This window comes from Geospiza fortis, unplaced genomic scaffold, assembly GCF_000277835.1.
Source record: "Geospiza fortis unplaced genomic scaffold, GeoFor_1.0 scaffold138, whole genome shotgun sequence".
NCBI lineage: Eukaryota > Metazoa > Chordata > Aves > Passeriformes > Thraupidae > Geospiza > Geospiza fortis.
The window spans coordinates 1,615,071-1,638,994 of NW_005054307.1; the positions used below are offsets into that span (position 1 = coordinate 1,615,071).

Genomic DNA, 23,924 nt, shown 5'->3' on the forward strand with positions numbered 1-23,924 from the left:
AAAGCCATTAATATTATGGGCTTTGCTTACCTTCCCACTGTACTGCAGAAAAAGAGGTCAAACTTCTGAATCCTACAGAGGCTTGGCTTTCTCAGGTCACTATGAGCATGTGGTGTGGGGGCTGAAACATCAGCTTCACCACTTCATTATGCTTCTGCAATATGCCCCAATAAACAGGAAGTAAAAAACCCAAAGGAATGTAAATCCTAAAATATTTTGTACTATCTGTATATTTGACAGCCCTTTCCTGGCTGGTACAAATCAGCTGGGAAATTAGGGACTGGTCTCCAAGGATGGATTAAAATGTCTGAAGAACTACCATGTGATGCTGGATAAAAAAATCAAAGCTTGAAAAATTGGATCTATTTATTTTTAATTATGTTTTTTAAATTTAATTTTAGTGGGATTTTTAGTCTTTTATTATCTGCTATGGTGCAAGTTTGCAAGTTTCTACCAATAAGGTAATGCCAACTAATTTTCATGATTTAAAGATGTGTAAAATTTTGAAAGGAAAATTTTGCCTCACTTAGGAAAAATCCCTTTGAAGAAGTTTTTGGAAAAAGCCCTCTGCATAGAAAAAAATGCTTATCTTCTCTGCAGCAGCAACAGCTTTGCTGTGTATTAAAATTACAAAAACACCCATAAACCACAGCCCAACACCTGCTACTGGATTTTATTTGGAAATATAGCCATATGTTCACCATCCTTTGCTATTATTAAAAAAATATTATTGTAGCAACAACCATGTTTCCTCACTTTTGGTTGATCTTGATTTTGAGTTCAGGATACACAATGGCATTTCAGTCTTTTGGGGGTAATTTCTGTGGCGATGAAGATGCTGGAAATGTTTAACGTAAATTTGATTTTTTATAGCAAATTTTGCTTTTACAAAGTTCTAGTAAATACTGAACTTAAGCCAGTAGCAACTCATGATGCCATGAGTTGTTCTAATTTTTGGATTATTAAAAATTTATTAAAAATAAAGATACCTATGCTTTATTTTCTGATGTGTGAGAATAGTATGAAACACAAAAGTAAGATTGTCCTTTTTTTAATATGCAAATCTGTTAGTGACTCATAACAATTGTTTCTCTGGTTAACAAAGTATCAGATTTCCTGGATGTAGGCAAAATTTGAAATGGGGAGATATATATATATTATTTCCTTTTTCTATGAATTTTTTCAATGCCTATGCCTTGTAGAAAACTGTATTCAGAATTTTAGCTTTAAACAATAAGAATATTTTGCTGTTGATTTTTGAAGAATATGTTTCCTTCCAATTTTACTTATCATAAAAAAATAAATTCTAGTCCTAGCAACAGAAAAATTTAATAGTGACTAATTTAAGACCTTTAAACCTTATGGGTTTTTCCACATATGCATTCCATCTAAAGAATTTTTACACAAAACGCCCAATGTTTTAAGTGAAGGTTGGGTGGTTTTTTTTTTCAAATTTACATATCAGAATTAATTGTGAAAATGAAACTGATGAAATCGGACAGTTTTTTGAAAACTGTGAAAGTTGGCTGTCAGTCTCTAGGAGAAAGACTGCACCTGTGTAAAGATTAATTTATTGTCATGGTCTCTCAGAAAGAAATCTAAGGGGAGGGCAGAAAACAAAGTCCCATTTCTTTTTTCCATCCATCTTTAAGTACATCGGTAGAATCTGGACATCAAGTTGATCTCTAAAAATCTAATCTGGGTTCAGTAGAGTGCTGTGACACTTCCAAAGCAGCAATAAAAGCAGCTGTTGAGTCTCCTGTGTAAATGTAGCAAAGTGATGTCTCTAATCATATTAAGGCTGATTGAAGAACAGACCAGAATGTTACTTAACAGAAAGTTGTATTCAGGTTAGAGGAGATTCAATTATTTAAGGATAAATATTGAAACTCTTCTTGCTCTATGTGAGGAACACCTGCAAAGTGAATCAGATTCCATTAGAATGCTCTGTGTGCTGTGGTCTTTGTCATTACCCTACTTAAAAGATCCTCCTGAGCCCACTATGATCCTTTTCGTGCCTGTGCAAATTTTGGTGCTGCCTTGGCTCAAATGCACATTTACCTTTCAGTCTTAAAGGTCTTTTACAATCTAAATATTTCTGTGATTCTACGCCATCAATATTGACCTGGTGTGAAGTCAGGTGATTACATTCAGTTTCTGGAACAGAGGGACTGTCTCTTGTTCTTGCTTCACTTTTCTAACCACGTCAAGCCCCACTTACAGCTCTCTGCCACACCGTTGTTCTCCTCCATTCACATCCTCCCCCTTGCTATTTACTTCCCTTTTAAGCCCAGCTGCCATCTCACCCTGCCTGCTTTGTTTCTTAGGTGTGCATCAGCCCGTTCCTTGAGCTGATCCAATTTATTAATCCACTGTCCTGTCAAGGAAAGAATTCTTTTAAATTGTTCCTAGGGATAAGATCCAGAAATATGGGAAATACTTGATCCACAAGTAATGTTTCATAAAGCTACCTTTATGAACATCTCTGGATCATCTTGTCTAGGTAACCTGCAAGAATTTTGTAGGAAATAAAGGAAGATTTTTTTACTTTAATTTTGATATACAGTGCATTATATTATCTTTCATATGAAATTAACAGAAGGGAAGATTTAAATTAAAAATTACTAACTAGAGAAGAGCCGCAACATGTCTATGATGAAATTTCATTTTTATTGAAGAAGCATTAATACTTTTTGAAAGTGATAAATGACTGTGTCTTCTGTCCATTTATACGTATAGTATTAAATATTTGGGGCATTTATGTATCTTTAGTACTTATAATAAATCTGGATAATCCTGTTATTGGAGTGATTCATGTTCGCAAGATAATATATGCTTTTTTAGTTACTCCTGCTGTCCATGGACAAACATGATTGATCAGCTTGTCACTAGTATAGTTTGTTTATATATATATATATATATATATATATATATATGTGGTTAATCAATTTATAAGTGCTCTCTACTTTTAATAATTTCTTTGTTCTTAAGTTACATTCCCTAACATCTTTCCTTCCTGGCTCATTCAGCAGTACTGATAGACATAGCAAATACATAGCTGATGCTTATTTATAAAGAATTTGCCCTATTCCTTCTGCTTTCCCCTGGAAACTTCTGTCTTATGACCTCAACATTTCATTCAGTCAAGTCCTATAAAATTCTCTTTGTGGGAAGTACTTTTTATGAGAGAATATAGTATAATTTTCCTTGGGTTTTGGCCATTGTCTTCACAATTGCTGTGGTAGATTTGGTTGCGCAGATGTTGCATTTTGAGCTGAAAATTTTTCATGGCAGCTATGTAAGGCTGCCTTAATCACAACAGGCTTACTCAGCCGTCCCTTAGCTGTGACCTATGACATCTTCACTCCCTTACTTCTAAACCCATTTCCTAATAGAACCCACAGATCTTGTCTGTGATAAATTGTTATTCTGGGTTGCAGCTGGAGATCTCATCATACATGCAGTGTATTCTGGGGCTTATTCATTAATCCAGAGTAGTGGCCACAGGCAAATCCCTACATGCACCCTTCAAGTTTTTGAGTTCAGTTGTGATGAAAACTGTCCTAGTAAAATTGGCTATGAGTAGGATCTGTCTTCACACCTCTGCTGTAAGCAGCATCTGACTGTACTTGAGGGGGATGTCATTAGGTTATATATAGCTACGTTCTTACACAGAAGTAGAAGAATGTAGCTGTATATTACCTAATGAATGTAGCTTATACAGAGTATGGGAAGATTATGAATGCAAAATCCTAAGTGCATGTTGCTCAGATTTCTTGATTTTAACATTTGTATAATTTTACCTTGAAATAAGCCATTGTGTTAAGAGGTCAAAATTGCAGTCTCCTTGTGTATTGTACGTAGCCATCTCTCTGTACTCTAATGTATTTTTAAGTGATTGTGTACTGATCTACTGGGCTGAAGAAGCATCAAATCCACCTTGACATACAAAGTGATAGATTGAATACTTATGGCACTGAGGAGGACTCTTGTTCTTTGTCAAGGGCTTTATTAGTCAGTAAAGATGGTCATGAATACAAGATGGTGCTTTTTGAGCATGCTTTGATTGCCATAAGTGAATAAGTGGGGTGAATTCTAAACCAGAGTTTCCCATGAGGATGTTGTTGAGCTAGGGAAAAGCCTTGTCTAGGAAATTCAGCAGCAATGTATAAGTTTGAGCTGATGAGTTGCTCCCACAGGCCTTGGAGCTGTAATTTGGCCAGTCCAAAAACGTGGTTGACACCCAGAGATCAAAACATTAGACATCATACCAAAAGGATTAACTTATACAGATTTTGGATAAATGTTTTAGAGGAAATAAAAGCCAGAAATTCCAGGACAGAGCAGATATATTTCTCAATAATACTCTTATTAATATTTTCAAGTACAAAGATTAGTCACTAGGTTAGTTTTTCTTGTCAAGACTTCCTCCAGCATTTTGGTTTATAACAAAAAGTTCTGAGGAAAGCCACTTTTTTAGTACTCTACCATCAGCAAAATCTTTTCTATCCAGAAATACAAAATTAATGTAGCATGTTTCTGAAAGTGACAAGGAACAATCTTCTGGGTATTTATAGTTGGTGATAATATTGATTTATCTGAGAATGTAGTGCAAATGTTTGCCATTTGTGGTTCACTCTTCAAGATGCAAGAAAACCCCTGCACCTGTGGATTTAGTGGTGCATGAGGTCATAAACTGCATACTTCTTGGGTCATGAGGTTGTCAATTTATACATAAACTCCTAATATGCGTAGGACACCAATGGTGTGAAATTTTTCTGGACTTATAGTCCAAGCAAGTTTTCTTTGTCTCACAGGTTTTATTATCTCTTTTTGCTCAAGTCTAGGACTGCAGGTCAAGAGAAGACACCCTGTATACATTATGTACACACTGCTGAGGCCTCAGCACCTTGCAGGATTAAGCCCTCACTGAAAAGCTGTTTGTCTGATCTAGTTTGATAGAACAAATTATGGTAAGAATACTTAAACTGTCTCCAAACTGCTGAAGTAAAATAAGGCAAAATACAGAAATATTAAATATAATAGTAAATCAGATCACTTTCTGATTTTGTGTCTTTTAATAAAAAAATAATTACAGGAACAATAATTACTTTTTATTATTAAGCTGGATTGAAATGAAAGTTTCTAAGAAATTTTAATGAAAAGAGGCTGCTCAAAAATATTTATACTTTTTAAAAATGCCAATGCTCACACCAAAATCACTCTCAGATTTTTTCTTTTTAAACATATCTTTGTCCCTGGTTAGGCTCCTGAAAATGTGAGATCTTTCACTTGATTTCTCTACTGGAAGCAAAGAGAGTTGAATTCAATGTGGACTGGAGGTTGTGACCATGATATTTATTTAGTGGTTTTAGAATTCTCGAGGAAATGTACTTTCTATGCTTCCAATTTTGTTCATGATCATCTCTTGATCTAAGAGTCAATTAGGATATTAATACACTTGAAAATATGATCAAAGAGTCATAGAAGAGACTGTGGTGGCTGGCATAGAGTGTGATGGTTTTATCTTTGCTTTTATGATTCAATTTTTAAGTGTCCTGCTGATATTCAGACTGATGATGTACAAACATTCTGCTCTTCTCCACTGCATTGGAGCAGGGGAAGAGTAAGTAGTCTACAATAAACATTTTCATTAAATTATGCAAAGGCAGAATAGAATCCGTATAAACAGCTGTATATACAGTACACTAACACAATATTCAGCTGGATGATCACACAGGATTATGTCTGTGGTCTTCAGGAGAAACCCTCAACTATCTATCTCTCTATTTTGCTGCACAGTAAGTTCTTTCAGCTCAGTTTTTTGCATTAATGCTTATTTTATTGTTCTGAATTAATGAGACTGGCATACAGTACTGAAATATATAGCATAAACAGAGTTGTTTCAGTTGTTCAGATACTTATACAAAGACTATTAATACTGTACATGGTGCAAAACAAAGACAGACATTTTAAATCTCTGTGATTCTGATTGAACAAAACACTTGAATACACAAATAATCACATTTCTATATGGGGAAGTCCCAAGGTAAGGACATCCTTAAGATACAACTGCTCATCTGACTTCCCTTGAAATGAGAGAATGCTGGAATATGGTGAAGGCTTCCAATCTCTGAAGTTCTGCCTTATCACAACAGTGGATACATTTATAAACTAGAACAAGAAAATTCTTTGAATTCAGATACCTAAAAACTTTGAAATGTGACAAAAACCATGTATTGCCTGCCTGTTGTGACATTCCAGGGAGACATGCAACTCTGCGAAACTTATAGTCACATCCTGATTCTAATAATACCACTCAAGGGGTTTTTTCCTGTGCTACTGGGAAAGTCTCCTTATTTCCACTGATTTTAGCTCTGCTCGCTTCACCTATCATTCCACTGACAGGCCAGCCTAGTATATCTAGAAGAAGTGTGCTGTGTGCTGTTCACTATAAATGGTAAACAAACCAGCCAAAACACTATACTATGTGTAAATGAAAATGTTTGCATGTCTGCAGAGCCAGGATCAAGAAAATTTGTGAAGTTGTTAAAGCTGTCCCTGAAATATGATCTATACTGGGAACCACAGCATATTTTGAGTTTCAAATTCTTCCTCCAGCATTCCTCTGAAATAATTACAAAGAAATGAAGCAGCAATCAATAACTATCAATATCAGTGGCTGTGGGATGTACCACATTCTTTGCATGCTTTAATAAAAATATATGAAGAGTAGGTGTAGATAATTTATACATTTTTGTAGTGTCTTCTAAGACTCTTGATTGATGTAAACTGGAACTTGGCAGTTCTTCGTGTGGCCTCAATGTGCCTGCACCTGGAGTGCTTGAAGAGCTAAGACTTTAATTGGCCAAGATGATATTTAAAATGTAAATGGACATAGAGGCAGAATGATTTCTAAAGTGTATGATAGGCACAGCTTGCTTTGTCTCAATATTATTATGTGTGATACCAAATTACAGTGGAGAGTGCAATTTTGGAAAATAGGTATAGATAGGTGTTGAGTGGATTGCTCTGAAAGCTGGTGATAATACTGTAAGTCTTTTCACACAGTTAACTTTTTCACTAGATTATTAGGGTCTTTACAGCATCAGAGTATACCCCACAACTGGTAACGTTTCCTTTGCTAACAGTAATTCAGATCTGCTGTCACAGAAAAGCCACACTCGTATTAGTCCAAAGTGCAAAATAAGCTGTAGCCCACATGTAAAAATTGCTTGTATAGTTTGGAAATAAATTAATGCAGATTGGAATCTTAGAGATGTTAATTTTTTCTGTGCACCTGTGAAATACCATTCTGATTTTAAATTTATTGCCTCTGAACTGTGTCACATGTTAGATGAAGGAGAGATTTAGACATGGTTGGTGCAGTTGTAAATTAATGGGTCATGCAATCTCTGTGACTACAGGTTAGTCATGCCCATTAATTTTCCTTCCAAATTTCATCTTTTAATGCAGGAAATATGGTTTGACTTCAGATTTTGTTTGTATCTAGTAGCACTTAATCCTCTAGATTAAGGTTTTGGGGATTTTCTTGGGTTTTTTTCTTTTCTTTTTTTGTATGGTTTACTATGTAATTGGCGTTGTTAAAGGCAAAACTTCTTCATTACACCTACCGGTTTCTCCTCTGGTTGGCAGCATTGTAAATTATTAAATAGAATTACAGACAGTGTCATGATCAGTTTTAATGTGACAATGAAGTGAGAGCATTGATCTTATGTAATTTGAGTCAGAAAAATCTGAACAGGTAAACTATTTATAATTTCTTACAGCTGAATAGGAACATAAGTAATATTAGTAACAGAAAAAAGGCCATCTGGTCCAGCTTGCCTGAGTTTGTTTGCCTGGTTGATCATAATCTCAACCACCTGCTTTTCCACTGAGCTCTACCTCACCAGCCCTATCTAATTCCAGAAACAAATGTATCTGTCTCTTGTACACCTTTATAAATCTTTCCTTATAACTTTGAATATTCAGACCTTATGTGGTCTTATGGCGCAGAAGATCCACAGAGTCTCAGAAGAGATCAGAGCTGGTAGGATATATATGCTCAGTAAATGCACAGAAAGAAGTGCTCCTGATCTAAGGGTTTGAATCTAGTTTCAGAGGAAGTATGTAGATGATTAGAAGCCTATTGTAATAGAATTAGATTAACATCTATGTGGTGATATGATTGCCCTAGCCAGTTGCAAAATGCAGATGTTTGTTTTGCTTTTAGATTTGGAAACAGACACCTGTACTATTTATAATCTGTACTGATGTTATGCCAAAACATTTATTATTATTAGAGCCAAATTTTATCAAGACAATACTGTCTTTCTTGCAATGTTGGTGGGGGAATAAGAAGAGTATTTATTACTCTTAAACTACAGATCTTTTTTGGCTAGTAGCTGAAGAAGTAAACAAAAGGACTGTGAAGTAAAATTTTCTTTGTATAAACTGATGAACAAAAAAATGTTTTATTCTGACCATGTCTTTCAATTCCCACTTGCTTTATCAGACATGCTTCTTCTCTATGGCAGTGGTTAAATAATTGGGAACATTACTGAAGTGGGATTAAAATTATTTAAACAATCACTTAAAGTTTTGATCTGTTTCTGAAAGATCATGTTTATTTTTATATCCTTCAAGCTCCTTATAAACATATGTGAATTTACTGTTTTGATGTATTTCAGCAGCTGTCTCTAAGTTAGGTTTGCTTGTGTTTCTAAAATGCCCCCCTACTGCCTTTTTTTCTTAAATTCTTCTTTCCCCCCGCTTTTCTCTGCCTGGAGGTGAAATAAAGAAGGTTCCTGTGCTATAGCCACTGTCTTAGATGTTGTGATATTGGAACCTGCCAGTTCTGCTGATTTGATTATCTATGTCCTGATTCCCTAGTGTAAGCTCCTAGCAATACCTCTGGAGTTTTGGCTAAAGAATATTCTTAGCCTGGACTGGCAGAGCTGTGCTCTGCTTCCTTCTGGCCACTGTTTTGCTGTCACTGTGTCTCTTGGCTGGGAAGTTGAAAAAAAAATTGCTGGGATCTTCCATCAAAGACTAATTTTGTGGTGAGATGAACACGGGGTAGTCCTTTAACTTAAAAGGTTTGAAAGCTCCCATGCTGGGTATAGAGATAATGGATACTGGAGTGCATATAAAATATCCTATGAAATTATACATAAATGCATACTGTTCAGTATGTCTTAACACACTGTAAAACTTTGTACTTACAAGTATGTTTTCCATAAAAAAATCAACACTTTTCAGATAAAGATTCTCTGTTTCCCTCTCCTCTCCTGCTAATAGTAGGTGGAGATTGGCTGTGGAGTAATAGGACTTTTTTGGTAGACTATAGTTGAGTTTGGCTCAATAGCACACTCATTTTGGGTCAGTTATTTTGTCTAGCAAAGGATTTTAACCAGAGATCTCAAAGCAGCAAAAAACCCTTCTGTTTTTATATTGAAAATGAAATACACTACCCTTGCCAGATAATAATCATACAATATAGAGTAGAGGAGCCTATTTTTCTTAGGCAGATCTGTTTCCTATATACAACTTCAGTGGTTGAGGTAAGCCTGCAGTCTAGTATCCTGCACTTCATAGCTTTAGTGCTGACTTTTGTGTGATTGGAAAGTACAGAGTACAACAGTTGCATCCTGCATTGAGCTTTCAGTCTTACCTTGTTCTGTAGCTTAGAGCAAACAGATAAAGGATAAAAAATGAAGGAATTTACAGTGGGATGTGTATAAATGTCATAATTAATCAACTAAAAATCTTTTTTTTCCATACTTGCTATTTTTTGTCTCTGAAATCCTTTTCTTTCTGTTAGCTCTGGTACTAATTATCCAACCACTAGCTATTGGCCTTCAAAGTCAGAAAATGCAACATCATTCAGGAGACATGTGGCTGCCAAACCCAGTGAGCATGTAGGAGTAGTGCCTTTACAGGTCAAGTGCTAGAGCTGCTCTTTGACAAATCAGTCTGAATTAGCATCATAGGAGTCTGTTGGTATTCCTGCTCCCCCGCACCTCCGGCTTCATCTGTTAGTGGTTGGTGTTGCCAGCCATTGTTTTGCACTCCCAGACCTGAAATCTGTTTCAGTGCTTGCTGGTAGTGCAGGAGCACCTTCATCTCTCCAAACTTATTACCAGAACTTACAGCACACGTTGAAATGAACCCCATACCTGAAACTCTACTGCACGTGGCTTCACCTGTCTTCCACTAGTAATCATTTATCAATATTTTGGGGAAAGAGGAAATGTAATATAAAGCTACTCTTCTGACTGATATTTGGATACTGATACTCCTGATATTTGGAGTTAAGAGTTAGCACAAGTAGCAAGGGGCACCCAGTAAAAGGCTTTCTTAAAGGCTGTTTCATGCCTTTTAGTTAAATGTGAGCATGCTGCCAGTGCCTGTATCCCTGTGGATGGCTCCAATGTTAAAACCTATTTGTGTACTCCTAATTTAGGCTCATGTCTGTTCCCTGCTGAAGAGACGGGACAGGGAGTGATGGGAGACAAAACCCTGAAGATAACATTCTGGTGCTAGAGGCATCCTCTAGATAATCCCAGCTGACACACTTAGGGGTGCACTCTACCAAGTAGATCCCAGCTTGATGGAGTATGGAGGCAAATTTTTACCTTTCTTCTTCACATTTAAATTGAGGCTGCCTGCTTTGACTATTAACTGCTCTCTTTATCTAATCTATTTAAATGGATTCCATGTCCTTCGTGTTAGAATGATAAATGAAAAAGGCTATTTAAGTCTTAGCATGCTTAATAGTGTCCAGAGCATGCATTACAGCTGCAGCCATAGGTAATTACTTGATGGACACAGAGGATCTGTGGTCAGCTATATGCTCTTAGGAAAGGGAGCATAAAATAAGTACTGACAACACTGGTCCAAATGTAGTTTGTGGAAGGACAGGTTTCTTAGCACACATCACATATGCTATAAATGAAGTGGATGAAGTTCCAAATACAATGGAACTACCACTATTTAATAAGCACAAGGCTTTCCCAATATCTCTGTAAATTTCTGTAGATTTTTTTGCAAATTTAGTCTGCATTTCCACACATCTGTCATTCAGGAACTTAGCTGAAGAAGTAATTTAAAACACTTTGGAAGAGAGTGGAAGAGAAAAGTGGAGAGCCAATTCCTCTTTTATACCAGAATAAATTGACTTACCAGCGTTAATTCTTGCTATATGTAGTTTGAAAAAATGACCAACCAAATAAATGAATGCAGAAATTCAGCCTAAAAGGTAAAAGATACATGAAGGGGCCATGGATATTTCCTTTGAAAAAGTCTGTTTATGTTTATGCTTTTAGGTTGGAAGACTTGAAATCATTTCAGTTCATCCTTTTTTTTTTCTTTTTTTTTCACCCTTGAGTGTGTATTTCCCTAGAATTTTTTGAATGTATTGTTCTGAGGGGCAAAAAAGTAAGATTAATGTGTCTGAGTTACTATCAGTTATTGTTTTCTTCCTAATATCCTCCAGCTTTATGTTGCTTTAACGTATGCACATTCAGAGTTTTGAACATTGTGGGAAAAGGTTTCACTGGTATCCATTCTTGCCATTAAATTGCTTCCCTTCTGAATATTGCCTGCCAAAGTATGTGGTATCCTGCAGAGCAAGAGGATGAGGACATAGATTGCAATGAAGCTGAACAGTTTGCACTTCCTAACAGTGACACCAGACATCAATCTTTTGTAAAGACAGCCCAGAATACAGGAGGAGAACTCTCAACCCCACTCCCCCCCACAAAAAAACAAAAGGAGAATTATCTCTTTTTTTTCCCCTATTTAATTTCAGCAATTTCCTTCTAAGATCCTCCAAGATGAATATGTTCTCAAATTGCATAAGCTGACATTTCAGTGCTGAGACTCTTTTGGGGAAAGAAAAAAAAATGGGAAGACTTGAAGTAAGACTTGGTTTTTAGGTCTTTTAAAGTAACTTTTTTTTCCTTTTAAGATTTTATTTAATTTAGTCTCAGTTCTCTTTTTATCATCAGGCTAATGAATACAGTGCTAGTTTTGTCACAGTTAATGCATTTTATACGTTCATAGCACAGTTTGACCTCAGTATTCAGTAACCCTAAGCTACACAGGTTGGCAAGTGCTCAGAACTAAAGATTGCCAGTGCTGTAATTGGCCATACTGGGAGAAGCTTAAGTCAAGTCTGCAGCTTGTATAAAGTGGCACAGACCTTTAGAAGTCATTTTGAAACAGCTGCTGGGGATCTTCTTTACACAGAAATTTGTTATAGGTTTTATTTTAGTGCATAAATGTAATTTCATAACACGATGATTTAGGGTTGTGAAATTAATGAGCCATATTCTTCTCTTTGTAGTAAAAAAGGAGCAGAAAGCAAAGTGCTACAAAAACTTTCTACATCAATGAATTTCAGAAGTTAAAATATGGTGTGTCACTCAGTCAGGAGGCTGTGAGGTGTAAGGTGGATAAACCTTGTTATAACCAGGAGAAACCCTCACTGAATAAAGGGTATTTGAAAAAAAAGGAGGCCAGTATTTGTGGGAAATGCTTGATAGGGCTTGGGACTGGATTCTCAAAGAGGATTTTATGCTCTAATCTGGTTATCCTTGAAAGTGCCATGGCACCATTTCATTTTTTTTTAAACAAATCAGAGCTATTTTAACACTTTTACACATAAAGAATCTGTTATGAAATCCTTAACAACTGAAAAACAGAATACCTGAATCAAGCTTTATACACATATGAAAGAGACAAGTGAAAGTGCAACAGCTACTGCCATCATGGTTCCTGATGGTGTAGAGACTCCTATCTTTGTTACAGAGATTGTCCAGAGCTCAGAGAAACAAAGCTTTGACCAGCTGCAGAGCTGCTCCAGACAACTAAAGCACTTGAAAATTGGCTTCAGGAAGGTGTGAGAAAGAGGCTGGTCAGGCAAGTTGTTGCAGCAGAATTTTTGTGAGACCTACTGTGGACTGAAAGACTTGGCAAATGTTCCACTATTTTCAGAGTAAACTTATATACACAGTACTAAAACATAATCCCTATTGTATTTTTCTTAATTTTTTAATGTTTCCTATTTGTCTTTGTGGAAATATCCAAATCCAACAATTGCATGCTAAAACTGCTTTGGATCCTTTATCTTCTCAGTATCTTTTCACACAAAGGAATGCGCATTCATTTTCTGTTAGAATTATGAGTGAAGTTAGAGATTGAGTCACTGTTACTTACTTCTGAATCTTACCTGATAGCCTTTATTCCTTTGTGGCTTTCCATGGTGTATATAGAAACAGACTGTTCAGTTCCTGGAAACTGTATGAAAAGCTCACAGGCCATGGGTTAACACTGTCCTAATGCAGCAACTGAGATTCTTACTCTGATTTACATGGATACAACAATGCTGCAAGAAGTTTGACTCATGCAGCTTAGTTTCCAAGGGAACTGCTCCTACTAGTTCCAAGAGACTGAATCTTTGGGTGTGCTGTGGCTTTTTCTAGCCTTTCCATTGATGTCCCATGCTTATGAGGACGCCAGGAAATAACATAAGGCCCGTATGGTTGAGAGGACCATTATTTTTGACCTGGCCAGCCTCTGCTTTCCTAACCACATGCTCTTTTAAATATTTTACAGATTCAGAAGTGTATCTGGGTATAATATGCAGTCCTCTGGATTCTTGCTAGAAGGGGATAGGATCTGGCCTGTTGTTTATTCTGGGTAGCATGTGTAATACTTTGGCTTATCTTGATTCTTCCCACGTTTCCCCAGACTATTCTGCATCTTAAGTTTTGCAGATCTTATTGTGGACTTTTTTGTGTGGGAGCAGATTTGTGTTTTCAACTGGTATGGCAGCAGATCAAGCAGGAGGTTTTGGCTTGTGCATACATTCTGGAGGCAGGTTTTGTGGAAGGTTGCTTGAATTTTTTGGCTTACAAACCATGGGACTATATACCATGTATTACTTGATTACAAGTTAGCCCACTCACTAAATACTTTGCTGACCACATAGAGTAACATAAGAAGAAGGCTGAAAAACAGATAATCCTGACTAAAGCTCAGAAAGAGCACATCTCACATCCCAGAAGGATCAGATGCTGAACACCAAGTGAAATTTACTAATTAAACTGTTGGATTGTGATTGTATAGACCACAGGGTGTCTCTTGGTAGCATAATGTTCTTTTATACTGGCTCTGTGACAGGCTGTATGATTGCCTGTCCTGGCATTACCTGGGTAGAACAATGTGCATTTCGCTGCAAAATGACCAAGAAGGACTAGGTAATACTGAGGCTGAAAAAATGCTTTTGAGTTATTCCCCCTTGTCCTGACACACCAACTTCATGAGCAATGGCTGATATTTTAAAAAGTGGTGGAACTCCTACTTTCTAAAGGCTGAGAACTGGTCTGGGTCAGGAACATGCATAGATAGGTGCTTCTCAAGAAAAATGAGAAAAAGAGAAAGGTTAAGAAAATTGTTTGAAGGTCTATAGTAAATCAAATCTAGTTCACCACTTGAAATCGGATCTCCTTACAGCCAGTCTTTGGTTTACAAATGTGATTATCTTGAGAATAAAAACTGCTGAAACTCACTGTAGCCAAGGCCACAATTTAAGCAAAATGTGTCTTATTAAAAAAAAAAAAAACCAAACCAAAACAAAACAAAAAAAAAGTGTACATTTCCCTGTATACATGCTTCCTGGTGTGTGGTATATAACAGAGCCTTCCAGATAAATTCCTTGGATCTTGTTCTGTTCTCATTAAACCCGCACAGCTCTGTGCTAACACTAACGTAACTGAGGAAAGAATTTTTCCTATAAGAATTATATTTCTAATAAGCAGGAAGCAGAGCTTTTTGGCAAAATCAACTATCCTGCAACTCTGCCTGAAGAACACTAAAACAAAAAACATAAAGCAAAATTGGCTCAGAAAAGTCACAAAATAGGGCCTACTCCATAACAGACTGAACAGAAGAGTTCCACCACAGTTCATATCTACTTCTGTTGTGGAGATGATAGCTAATCTGTTAGATTCTGATTTTATGTCAGGTGGATCCCAAATAGGTCCCAAAATACAGGTTTTTTTGGCAACTTTCATTAAAATAAATCCAGTAATTGTCCTTTCCAGTAACAAAATTTAAGTGGTACGGTATTGCAGGGGTTGCTTGTCCAATGCAAGTATAGAATCAAAGAGAGAATGAGATTCTGTGAAATAGCTCTGCATGAGAAGGGATTTATTCAAATTCTTAAAAAGCAGCAATAGTACACTAAATTGGGAAGAGCTGTTGACTCCCTTCAAGGCAGAGGCCCTGCAGAGGGATCTTGCCAAATTAAAGGTCTGGATGATCACCAGCTACAGGAAGTTTAACAAAGACAAGTACTGAATTCTATACCTGGACCAGAACAGCCCTGGATGTACAGACAGACTGGGGAATGAGAAGCTGGAGAGCAGGGCCAAAGAAAGGGACCTGGGCGTCCTGGTCAATGTCAGGTTGAACACGAGGCAGCAGTGCCCTGGCAGCCAGGAGAGCCAACCCTGTCCTGGGGAGCATCAGGCACAGCATGGCCAGCTGGGCAAGGGAGGGGATTGTCCTGCTCTGCTCTGAGTTGAGCAGCCTTACCTCAAGTTCTGGGGGCAGTTTTGGGTACCACAGTATAAAAAAGACATTAAACTGTTAGAGAGTGTCCAAAGGAGGGCAACAAAGATGGTGATGGGCCTTGAGAGGAAGCCTTGTGAGGAGCGGCTGAAGTCACTTGGTCTGTTCAGCCTGGGTAAGAGGAGACTGAGAGGAGACCTCGCTGCAGTTATAACTTCCTGTGAGAAGAAGTGGAGAAGCAGACACTGATCTCCTCTTTTTGGTGAGCAGTCATGAAGAATCAGGGAAGGTTTAGGTTAGCTATCAGGAAAAGGTTCTTCTCCCAGAGGGTGGCCAGGCACTGGAACAGGCTCCCCAGGAAAGTGATCAGAGCACCAAGCCTGACAGAGTTCATGAAGTGTTGCAGCAATGCTCTCAGACATATGGAGTGATTCTTGGCACTGTCCTGTGCTGGGCCAGGAGTTGGACTTGATAATCCTTGTGAGTCCCTTCCAACTCAGCATATTCTATGATTCTATGATTTTATGAACACATCAGTTAGAAGAAGGCAGTGAGGTAGTGAATAATCAAACAGTTGGGGTTTTTTTGTGAATCAGAAAAGGTGATAGTTTGGCAAATAAATTATTTAAATGCTATGTATTTTCCTGTCTTTTATCTTTTTAGGTAGGATTGAAATGCATAGAAAAGAGGTGACTGACATTTCTACCTTCCAGGCTGTTTTTCTTTCCTCAGTCATCCTGGACTTTCTACTAATTCTGACTAGAGAAGGTAGACCCAGGAGATGATCCCTTTTTGATTGCTTGTAGGTGAACGCAGCACAGAGTATCTACCTCTGAAGCCCTGTGGGTTACACCTGGTTTAGGAACAGCAGATTCCATACTGGGGTCAGTTGGGGCCATGCCATCTTCTAAAAGATGGCTAGCACAGCAAAACTGAAGGCTCGTTTAAATTTAAGTAGGTGCTGAAGGGAAACTTTCGCCTGTTCTCCTAGCTACAGTCAGTGTCGACTGTGAGAGAATGGAAACTTTAAGTGACTCATCAGCTGTATTTTTTCCCATATTACTTAAGATCCAGGTCTTATAAAGCTTGTATGCATATTTTAATTAAAAGTTAATTTCTAGTCTTTTATAAAAAAGAATCATCAAATCTTTACCATTTCACTGATTTTGAGGATTTCATAAAATGACTTTCTATTGAAATCACTCCTTAAAATGACTATAGGTTTTTATTGGCATAAATGTTTTCTCCTGTTGTTAACCAAAATCTGTTGAGCTATGGAAATTACTTAAAATTACTAGAATTAACAAGAAAAAAAATCTCACTTTGACACCTCTGTATTATGCATTCTTCAAGAGGAATCTTATGTGCACAATGAATGTTTCCTACTACTAAAAGAAAATACTTCAGAAGTAATGAAATATGGCCCAGACATTGGATCTGTCTTAGGGATTCATAGAATGGAACTTGATTAGTAATGAAAAATTATTTTTAAATAAAAAAAATTAAGCCTAAGTAAAATCATTGGTCACCTTACCAGTATGATTTTGAAAGTGTGTGAAACATTACATTTTATGAATTAATTAGGAGGACGAAGGAAGGGAGAACTACAAAAGAATGATAACATCAATAATCTTTTCCATTTTGGAAAATCCAGTAAAGATGATAAATGGGACTGCTGAAAAAAGCCTGGCTTCAGCTTCTTGTTAGCCAGTGCTTCGTTGCTGTTACAAGGCTACTATTAAGTTCCTTCAAAGCCTGTGCTTCTCGAGGCCGGTTCCCTCAGCTTCTCATTCTTTTTCTTCTAATAACAGAATTTGTACATTGAACTAATGCTAAAATGACAAATCTTCATTTTCTTTTGGAATAAATTGTAGGATACAAATCTCTCATATGCTTGGAGCCCACTGATTTTAGCAGGTCTGATTCTGAGATGATGTCAAGGAGACCTAAAGAGCTAGAACGAAAACTGAGGGCCAAATCATAACCTGTCCTTCATTCAGCAGTTTCTGTGTAGCACCAATTTTCCTTTGTCACCTACTACATGGCCTCATTTATTCTCTGTTGGGATTACATGCTGATTCTTTAAATTGTGTGATGGATGGAAATATTAATTGATTCAGTAGATGTTGGTAATATTAGTAGTAATAATAATAGTAATAAATTCAACAATTTAAGTGCCAGTTAATTCAAGCACCAATTTTTGGTACTCCAGTACCAAGATGCAGTTGCCCTGTTGTTCCCCAGATGAGAATAGCTCATCATGTCTCCATCCATTAACAGGAAACTGGGGAAAGCCACAACAGGAAAGGAGGCCCTTGCTGTCCTGGGTTTTAACTTGTATAACTTTCCTCACAGTTACATGAAAAGGAAATGCTACCTTTATCTTCACTGACAGGTAGTTCTTCATAATAGCAGCAGATGCAGAGGTCTTCTGACACCCAAGTGAGTCTCAGGAACCTAAAGCTGGTCCTGCTGTGAGCATGAGGCTGGACTAGAGACCTTTGGTAGTTCTGTCCCACCTGAGTTACCCTATGATTCCATGAGGTTCACTCTCCTCAATCAAACATAGGGGGTTTGTGTATAGTGTATTGAAGTTATCTATTTTTAAATTGTATTTAACAATCACATTTGAATTATGAAACATCAAAAATTCCATTAGAACACTGTCTCAGTGGCTTCTCCAATTCCATCACCTACTTTTTTCCTGTGGCTTCACAGTAGGATTTGGTAATTTTATAAAATGCAGTAATACTTCCTGTTTTCTGCGTGATTTTTTTTTAATCTGTGTTGGTATTGGCTCAACCTTGCTTTCTTTATTGGTCATTGTGTAATAATACATATGAGAAAGTCTGTGTGAAAGAGTCTTTTATAATTTTATCCCAATTCAAATAATTTTTCATTTTCTTTTAAGTTATCATCATTAGAAATGAAAAAGTGAAACCACAAGTTTTCTGTAGAGACATACAATTTCATTTCTCTTGCGGGTAGTTGGTGAGCAGTCAGCTTTATTCCATGAAGAATGCTCAGTCTGTTTCTTAGATTTGAGAGATGTCTTTTTGGCATCATGGTTGTAGTATTTTTAATATACTAATGGTTACAGACTGAGTTTTGGGGTGATCTATTTCACCCATTCATATTATTCTTCTGCTTCAAATAAGTTCTTGATGATCAGTTTCTTCAGATTAATGTTAATACATTTTTTTTTCCAACTGAGTCTGCCTATTTCTCAAATGAATTTAACGTAGTCTGTGCAGTTGGTGTCATCAACAATAGGATTAAGTAGTAGGATTTAATTTACTTACATATAAAAGAAGTCAGAAATAGCTGTAGCAGTGAAATTACTTGTGGAAGAATTGTTTGTTTATCTCCCCAATATTCCTGTGGTGCATTTTTGAATGATAGATCATTTAAGTTGGATTGCACATCTGAATAACTAACATTTTACCAATATTTGGTTACCTTACTCCATATACTTGTTAGTGTAAGAGGCAGTTTAACTGAAAAATGAATCCTAATAAAACGCCTTTTTAGTAATTCGTTTTGAAAACCATTTGACCTTAACTACAATGAAAGTAGACTGTAAAAATCATCATAGATTCCCTTCCTTGAACTTTTCATAATGCTGAAAAATGACTGAGGGAAAGAAGAAAGATCCAGTTACTGTACCCTGTTTGCACAGCTGTACTTCATTGAGTGGAGGCTTGTGTTACACACAGTTTGTGATAGGAAGTAAATGCTTTTAAAACAACTAAGGAGACAGGTCTTTAACCTCCACCTTTTCAGATGCTTTTTTCACTCATTTAGCTTCTGTTGAGGTCTTGAGAAACATTTCAAACAGAAATTATTATTGAATACTGAAGCTCACCTGAATAACTCATTTCCTAGTGTGTTTATTAGGCAGAGATGCATTGAGATGTGGTTGGTTGGTGGTTTTTTGATTTTTTTTTTTTTAGTGACATCACTAATTATTGATATAGTGAACACTTGTTCCTTCAGGAGCAAATGCATTTAAAGAAGAAAGAATTCTTAGACTTAGTGTTGTGTTATTTGATAGTTGAAATTGCACATTTATTTCAGCAATTTTAAGTATTTTTAAGGCCCTAGAGATAATTTTAACATGATTTTATGATGTTAATTACAAAATTGTTGAAATTAATTAGATTTAAAAGTCCCAGTTGCTAGCATGCAGGACTGTTACCTCCTGTTACAAGAGTCCCCTAAATGGTAAAGGTACATTCAGATTCATTAAGAGGATTTTTTTTACTGACTTTACACTAGAAGTACAGGTTAATCACCAGGCCTAAACTATTTGATGTAAACTTGGTTGCAAATAATTACAAGACTTTAGACAGCCATTATAAAATAGTTTTCTGAATGTGATTCTAATGTCTGCCAGAGGCACTTCTCTAATGGCTCCGGTGAAACAAGGTCAGTGGCAATGGGAGTGTGCAGCTGGCAGACAGCCAATCAACTTTTAATTTCTGTAATCGGCTGAGGCATTGTGTATGCTCATCCCTTGAAGTACATGAGACCTTAAATTAAGAATTATGATAAATAGGCATCATTTGGGCTACATTGACTGCATGCTTTTTCCTTTTTTCTGTAATTAAGGTAATCCTTATAGCTGATGGCCATGACTATTTCCATTTTAATATCCCACTTCGGACTGGCCAGATACAGTGCAGACAGTCTACTCAGATCTGCACTTGAGTGAGAAAATGCCTTGAAATATAATCAGGATTTTGCAGTATTCTTCATTTCAGTGCATTAGAGCTGTCATGCCTTTGGAAGATGTGGTTGACACTGGTTTTGCCCTTATTCCAGCTTGGTTTTTTTGTTGTTTTTTTTTTTTTTTTACTGTAACAATAGAGCCGCTGCTCTCCTTTGGTTGTGTCAAGGCTTCCCAGCAAGCATCAGTTTGTTTTTTCCATTTGTCGCTAGTGGGCAGGCAGTGGCTGTGTTTTGTGGTCTGTGGCATAAGTGGGTTGAAGATTCACACATTCCAGAAAAATGTAAGCATAAAAGCTGACACCAGTTAAGTTGTTTAAATTTGATGCATACGATTTTTGGAACATTTTGTGTCCCCTTTTAGTCTTTAAATATATCAAGTGCAAGCATGAGAGCATCCTCAGGCTTTGTCCCTCTGAATCCCATCCAGAGCTCCAACTGACTCATGTTACCAGAACTCAGATGAGGCTTTCTGGCTGTTTAATTCTCATCTCACACATCCTTCTGCTCTTCCAGCAATGATTTTAATTCCTGCTACAGCCTCTCCTTACTTCAGCATGAAATTTACACTGACTTGTGTGCACTGACAGACATGTAACCCTGCCTACACAGACTCAGCTTTGAGCATTAGGTTTTATTATTTTATGTTAATATAAAATAGCAAAGTGTAAATTGGAGGATTAGTTGCTTCTAGCTTAGGAAAAGGGGCCTTGAGAAACAAATATTGCTTCTCTAGCACAAACCTCATTAGAAATTTTGTGTTTTGCAGAGGTTAATATACTGTGGGCTGCGCACCAAGTACACCATAGTTCAGAAGATTACAACTTATTCACAGCCTTGAGACAATCTGTACTGCAGAAATACACCTCCTGGGTAAGTTGCACAAGATTTGACAAACAAGTTAATATTGACAAGGTTCAGTAAAAGTTAAAACATAGCATTTATTTCCCTTCAAAGAAAAACATAATTTTTAAAAAGATGTTTGACACTGAAGGCACAGAAGAGGAAACTGAAGAATCTGATAATCAGTTTTAAAATATATTCACCAATGTTGTACAGCAAACATTAAAGCTACCAAAGTTAAAGAAGGCTAACTTTGTAACACTGCATTTATATTTTCATAACTTTTTGAGTAGAATGGAGAATTTTCATTCAATTATTCATACATAAATACAGAACAAAAGCAGAGTATAATTACACTATTTCAGAATATGCCTGTCTAGATAAAAGGAACAAGGAGAGAAATCATCATTAAAATTTGCTTTGGACATGCATATGGATTTATTTGTCTCTGCTCATTCATGCCATATCAGTACCCTTGTAGGTAAGAGCAGTATGTTACATAGCATTATTTCAGATAAAATTAATTTGAAATGGTGAGCTGTGTACATATTAATGTACAGATTTTAAAAAGTATATTTCCAAGTGCATTCATAAATGTAACATAATATTTAGGGTTTAGTTCTGCACCCAGGGTAACTTTTGATTTCCTAAGTTGGGCCCTCATGTTCTCTTTTGACTGATTTTTTTTTTCAATCAGATTGTAGTTTGTCTGGTTGTGTGTTACTCAAAATGAATAACTTCAAAATTTAATTTTCAGAATTGGGGTTCAAAAGGGATATTAAATGTATTTACATATACAAATGCATACATATAATTGTATAATCTTATATATTCTCCAGTGAGGTATCATATGGGTGGTGAAGGAAGCCCACAGTCCTTTGGCAATCCAGCCTGTGAGCAAATGACTTGAAGTCAAGAGATTGTGCTCACCCATGGAAATCTACTATAACTCCATTAACTTGGGTGGATTTGTGCTTATGTAATTGAACATGGACTTAGTCTGTAGTTCATAACTGTCTTAAGTGTATGACATTAAATTAGTTTAAGTGCTATGTTCCAGGGAAATTTTCTTCTGAAAACCATGAAGCAGTACTGTTTCTTAGATCTTTTTCTTGATATCTTCTATATAAATCCTTGTTGTTTATTTATTAAGAAAATAATCATATGATGTTAGCAAGATTACCTAGAATTTAAATTCCCGTAATGAACAATAGCGGAAGGGATGTCTGTGACAACCCTGCTTCCTCTGTAAATACTGCTATGTTAAAGATTTAACCTTTGCCCATTTACCCATTGGGACCATATGTGCAAATGCTTAACAAAAACATAATTCAAAAAGACAAAAAGCCTGTGTGTACATATGGGTATGCACATGAGAACTTTGTCTGATGGCATGATTTTGAGGATGTTACTTCAGAGAGCATAAAATACTCGGAAGACCAAGATGTTTGGCCCCCTTGGATTCCAAAGACCATCCTCAGGACCACACTGATATCACTTGGCAAATAATATGTGTGCATTTAAAATTCAGATGGTTTGTGCAAAGGAAACTAATCTAGGAATACATGGTACTTTTGTGTGCCAGGTTTTTTTCACCAAGTATTTGATATTAACCAAAACATATGGTTAATGTAAATACTGTTTTGCCTCCTCCCTGAACTATTCAGACATACACCAGTTTTCTTTCTGCAACGCCTTACTGTGCATGATCACAATTCTTGCTAATTCTTACAGAACTGCTGGTTATTTGGACTGACAGTTTTGTCCAGAACCATGGATGAATCTGCTTTGAAGCTGAAACTCAGTGAAATCCTTAGTTAATTTCAGATTGATCTGATCTTGTTGAATGTGCACTATACTGTTCAATGAGTTTGACATCCAATTTTGTGGAGAGTGTGAGAAACTTATGGTGGACGGCGTGGGATTATGTGACTGTTCTGCTGCCAGCTCTGTTGTGTTCTAAGTTAAACATTGTAAGATAAATACATTAGCATGTTAATCTATGACTGAAAAGATGAAATGAAAGAGAATAGAAAAACATGCTTGACAATCAGTGGTGTGAGATGTACTCCTGATTTTGGAACTGAATGTATAGTCCTTCATGTTGTTTGCATACACAGTGTTTCTGTTTCTCCACTGGAGGGGCCATGGAGGAGCAAATCTACTGTGTAGACTGAGAGATACTATTGAGGCCTATTTAGTGAGAAAAAGATGTCAAAAAAAAGTGTATTAACTTTTAAGAAGAAGACAGCAAGCTAAAGCAAGATAATACTATATAAATGAATGTATAAATGGCAAAACAGTCAAAGTGCAGTTGTGAGAGATTTGTGCATGCTGTTTGAAAGCTATGATTTAATGCTTTGAGTACCATTCTCAACTTTAAGGATAAGATTTAATTGCAAATATTAAATCCATAATAATTTGATCACTTTAGACGTTACATTTAGATAAATTGTTGAACTATGACTTCGTATAAAAGCCGTGGAAACATCTACATACGAGTCTGGAAATGGAATAGGGAGCACAGTTTTCAGTGCAGTCAGTCACTTCTTTTCTACTGACGAGTCTGCCAGGTCTGGGATGGCTGGTAAAAAATGGGTTGGCTTTTTTGATTTTTTTTTTTATTTTATCCTTGCCTTTAACTGCTGCAGAGTCCTCACAGGAGCTCCTGCCCACATGAACTTGCTGTCAGCAGCTGTCCTGCAGCCCTCCGTGCCCTGCAAGTCCTCTGCAACCGCATCAGCAGGTGGCCCCAGAGACCCAGGGAGGAA

At 36.7% G+C, this 23,924-nt stretch overlaps 1 protein-coding gene across 1 annotated transcript in view; it reads left to right on the forward strand.

Annotated features, from left to right (window-relative positions):
• Window positions 1-23,924, forward strand: part of AGMO (alkylglycerol monooxygenase) — a 186,580-nt gene that overhangs the window by 55,347 nt on the left and 107,309 nt on the right. The window contains exon 4 of the mRNA XM_005418617.2: window positions 21,080-21,183. Within this exon, the coding sequence (XP_005418674.1) occupies window positions 21,080-21,183 (104 nt within the window). The remainder of the gene's footprint in view (window positions 1-21,079; window positions 21,184-23,924) is intronic.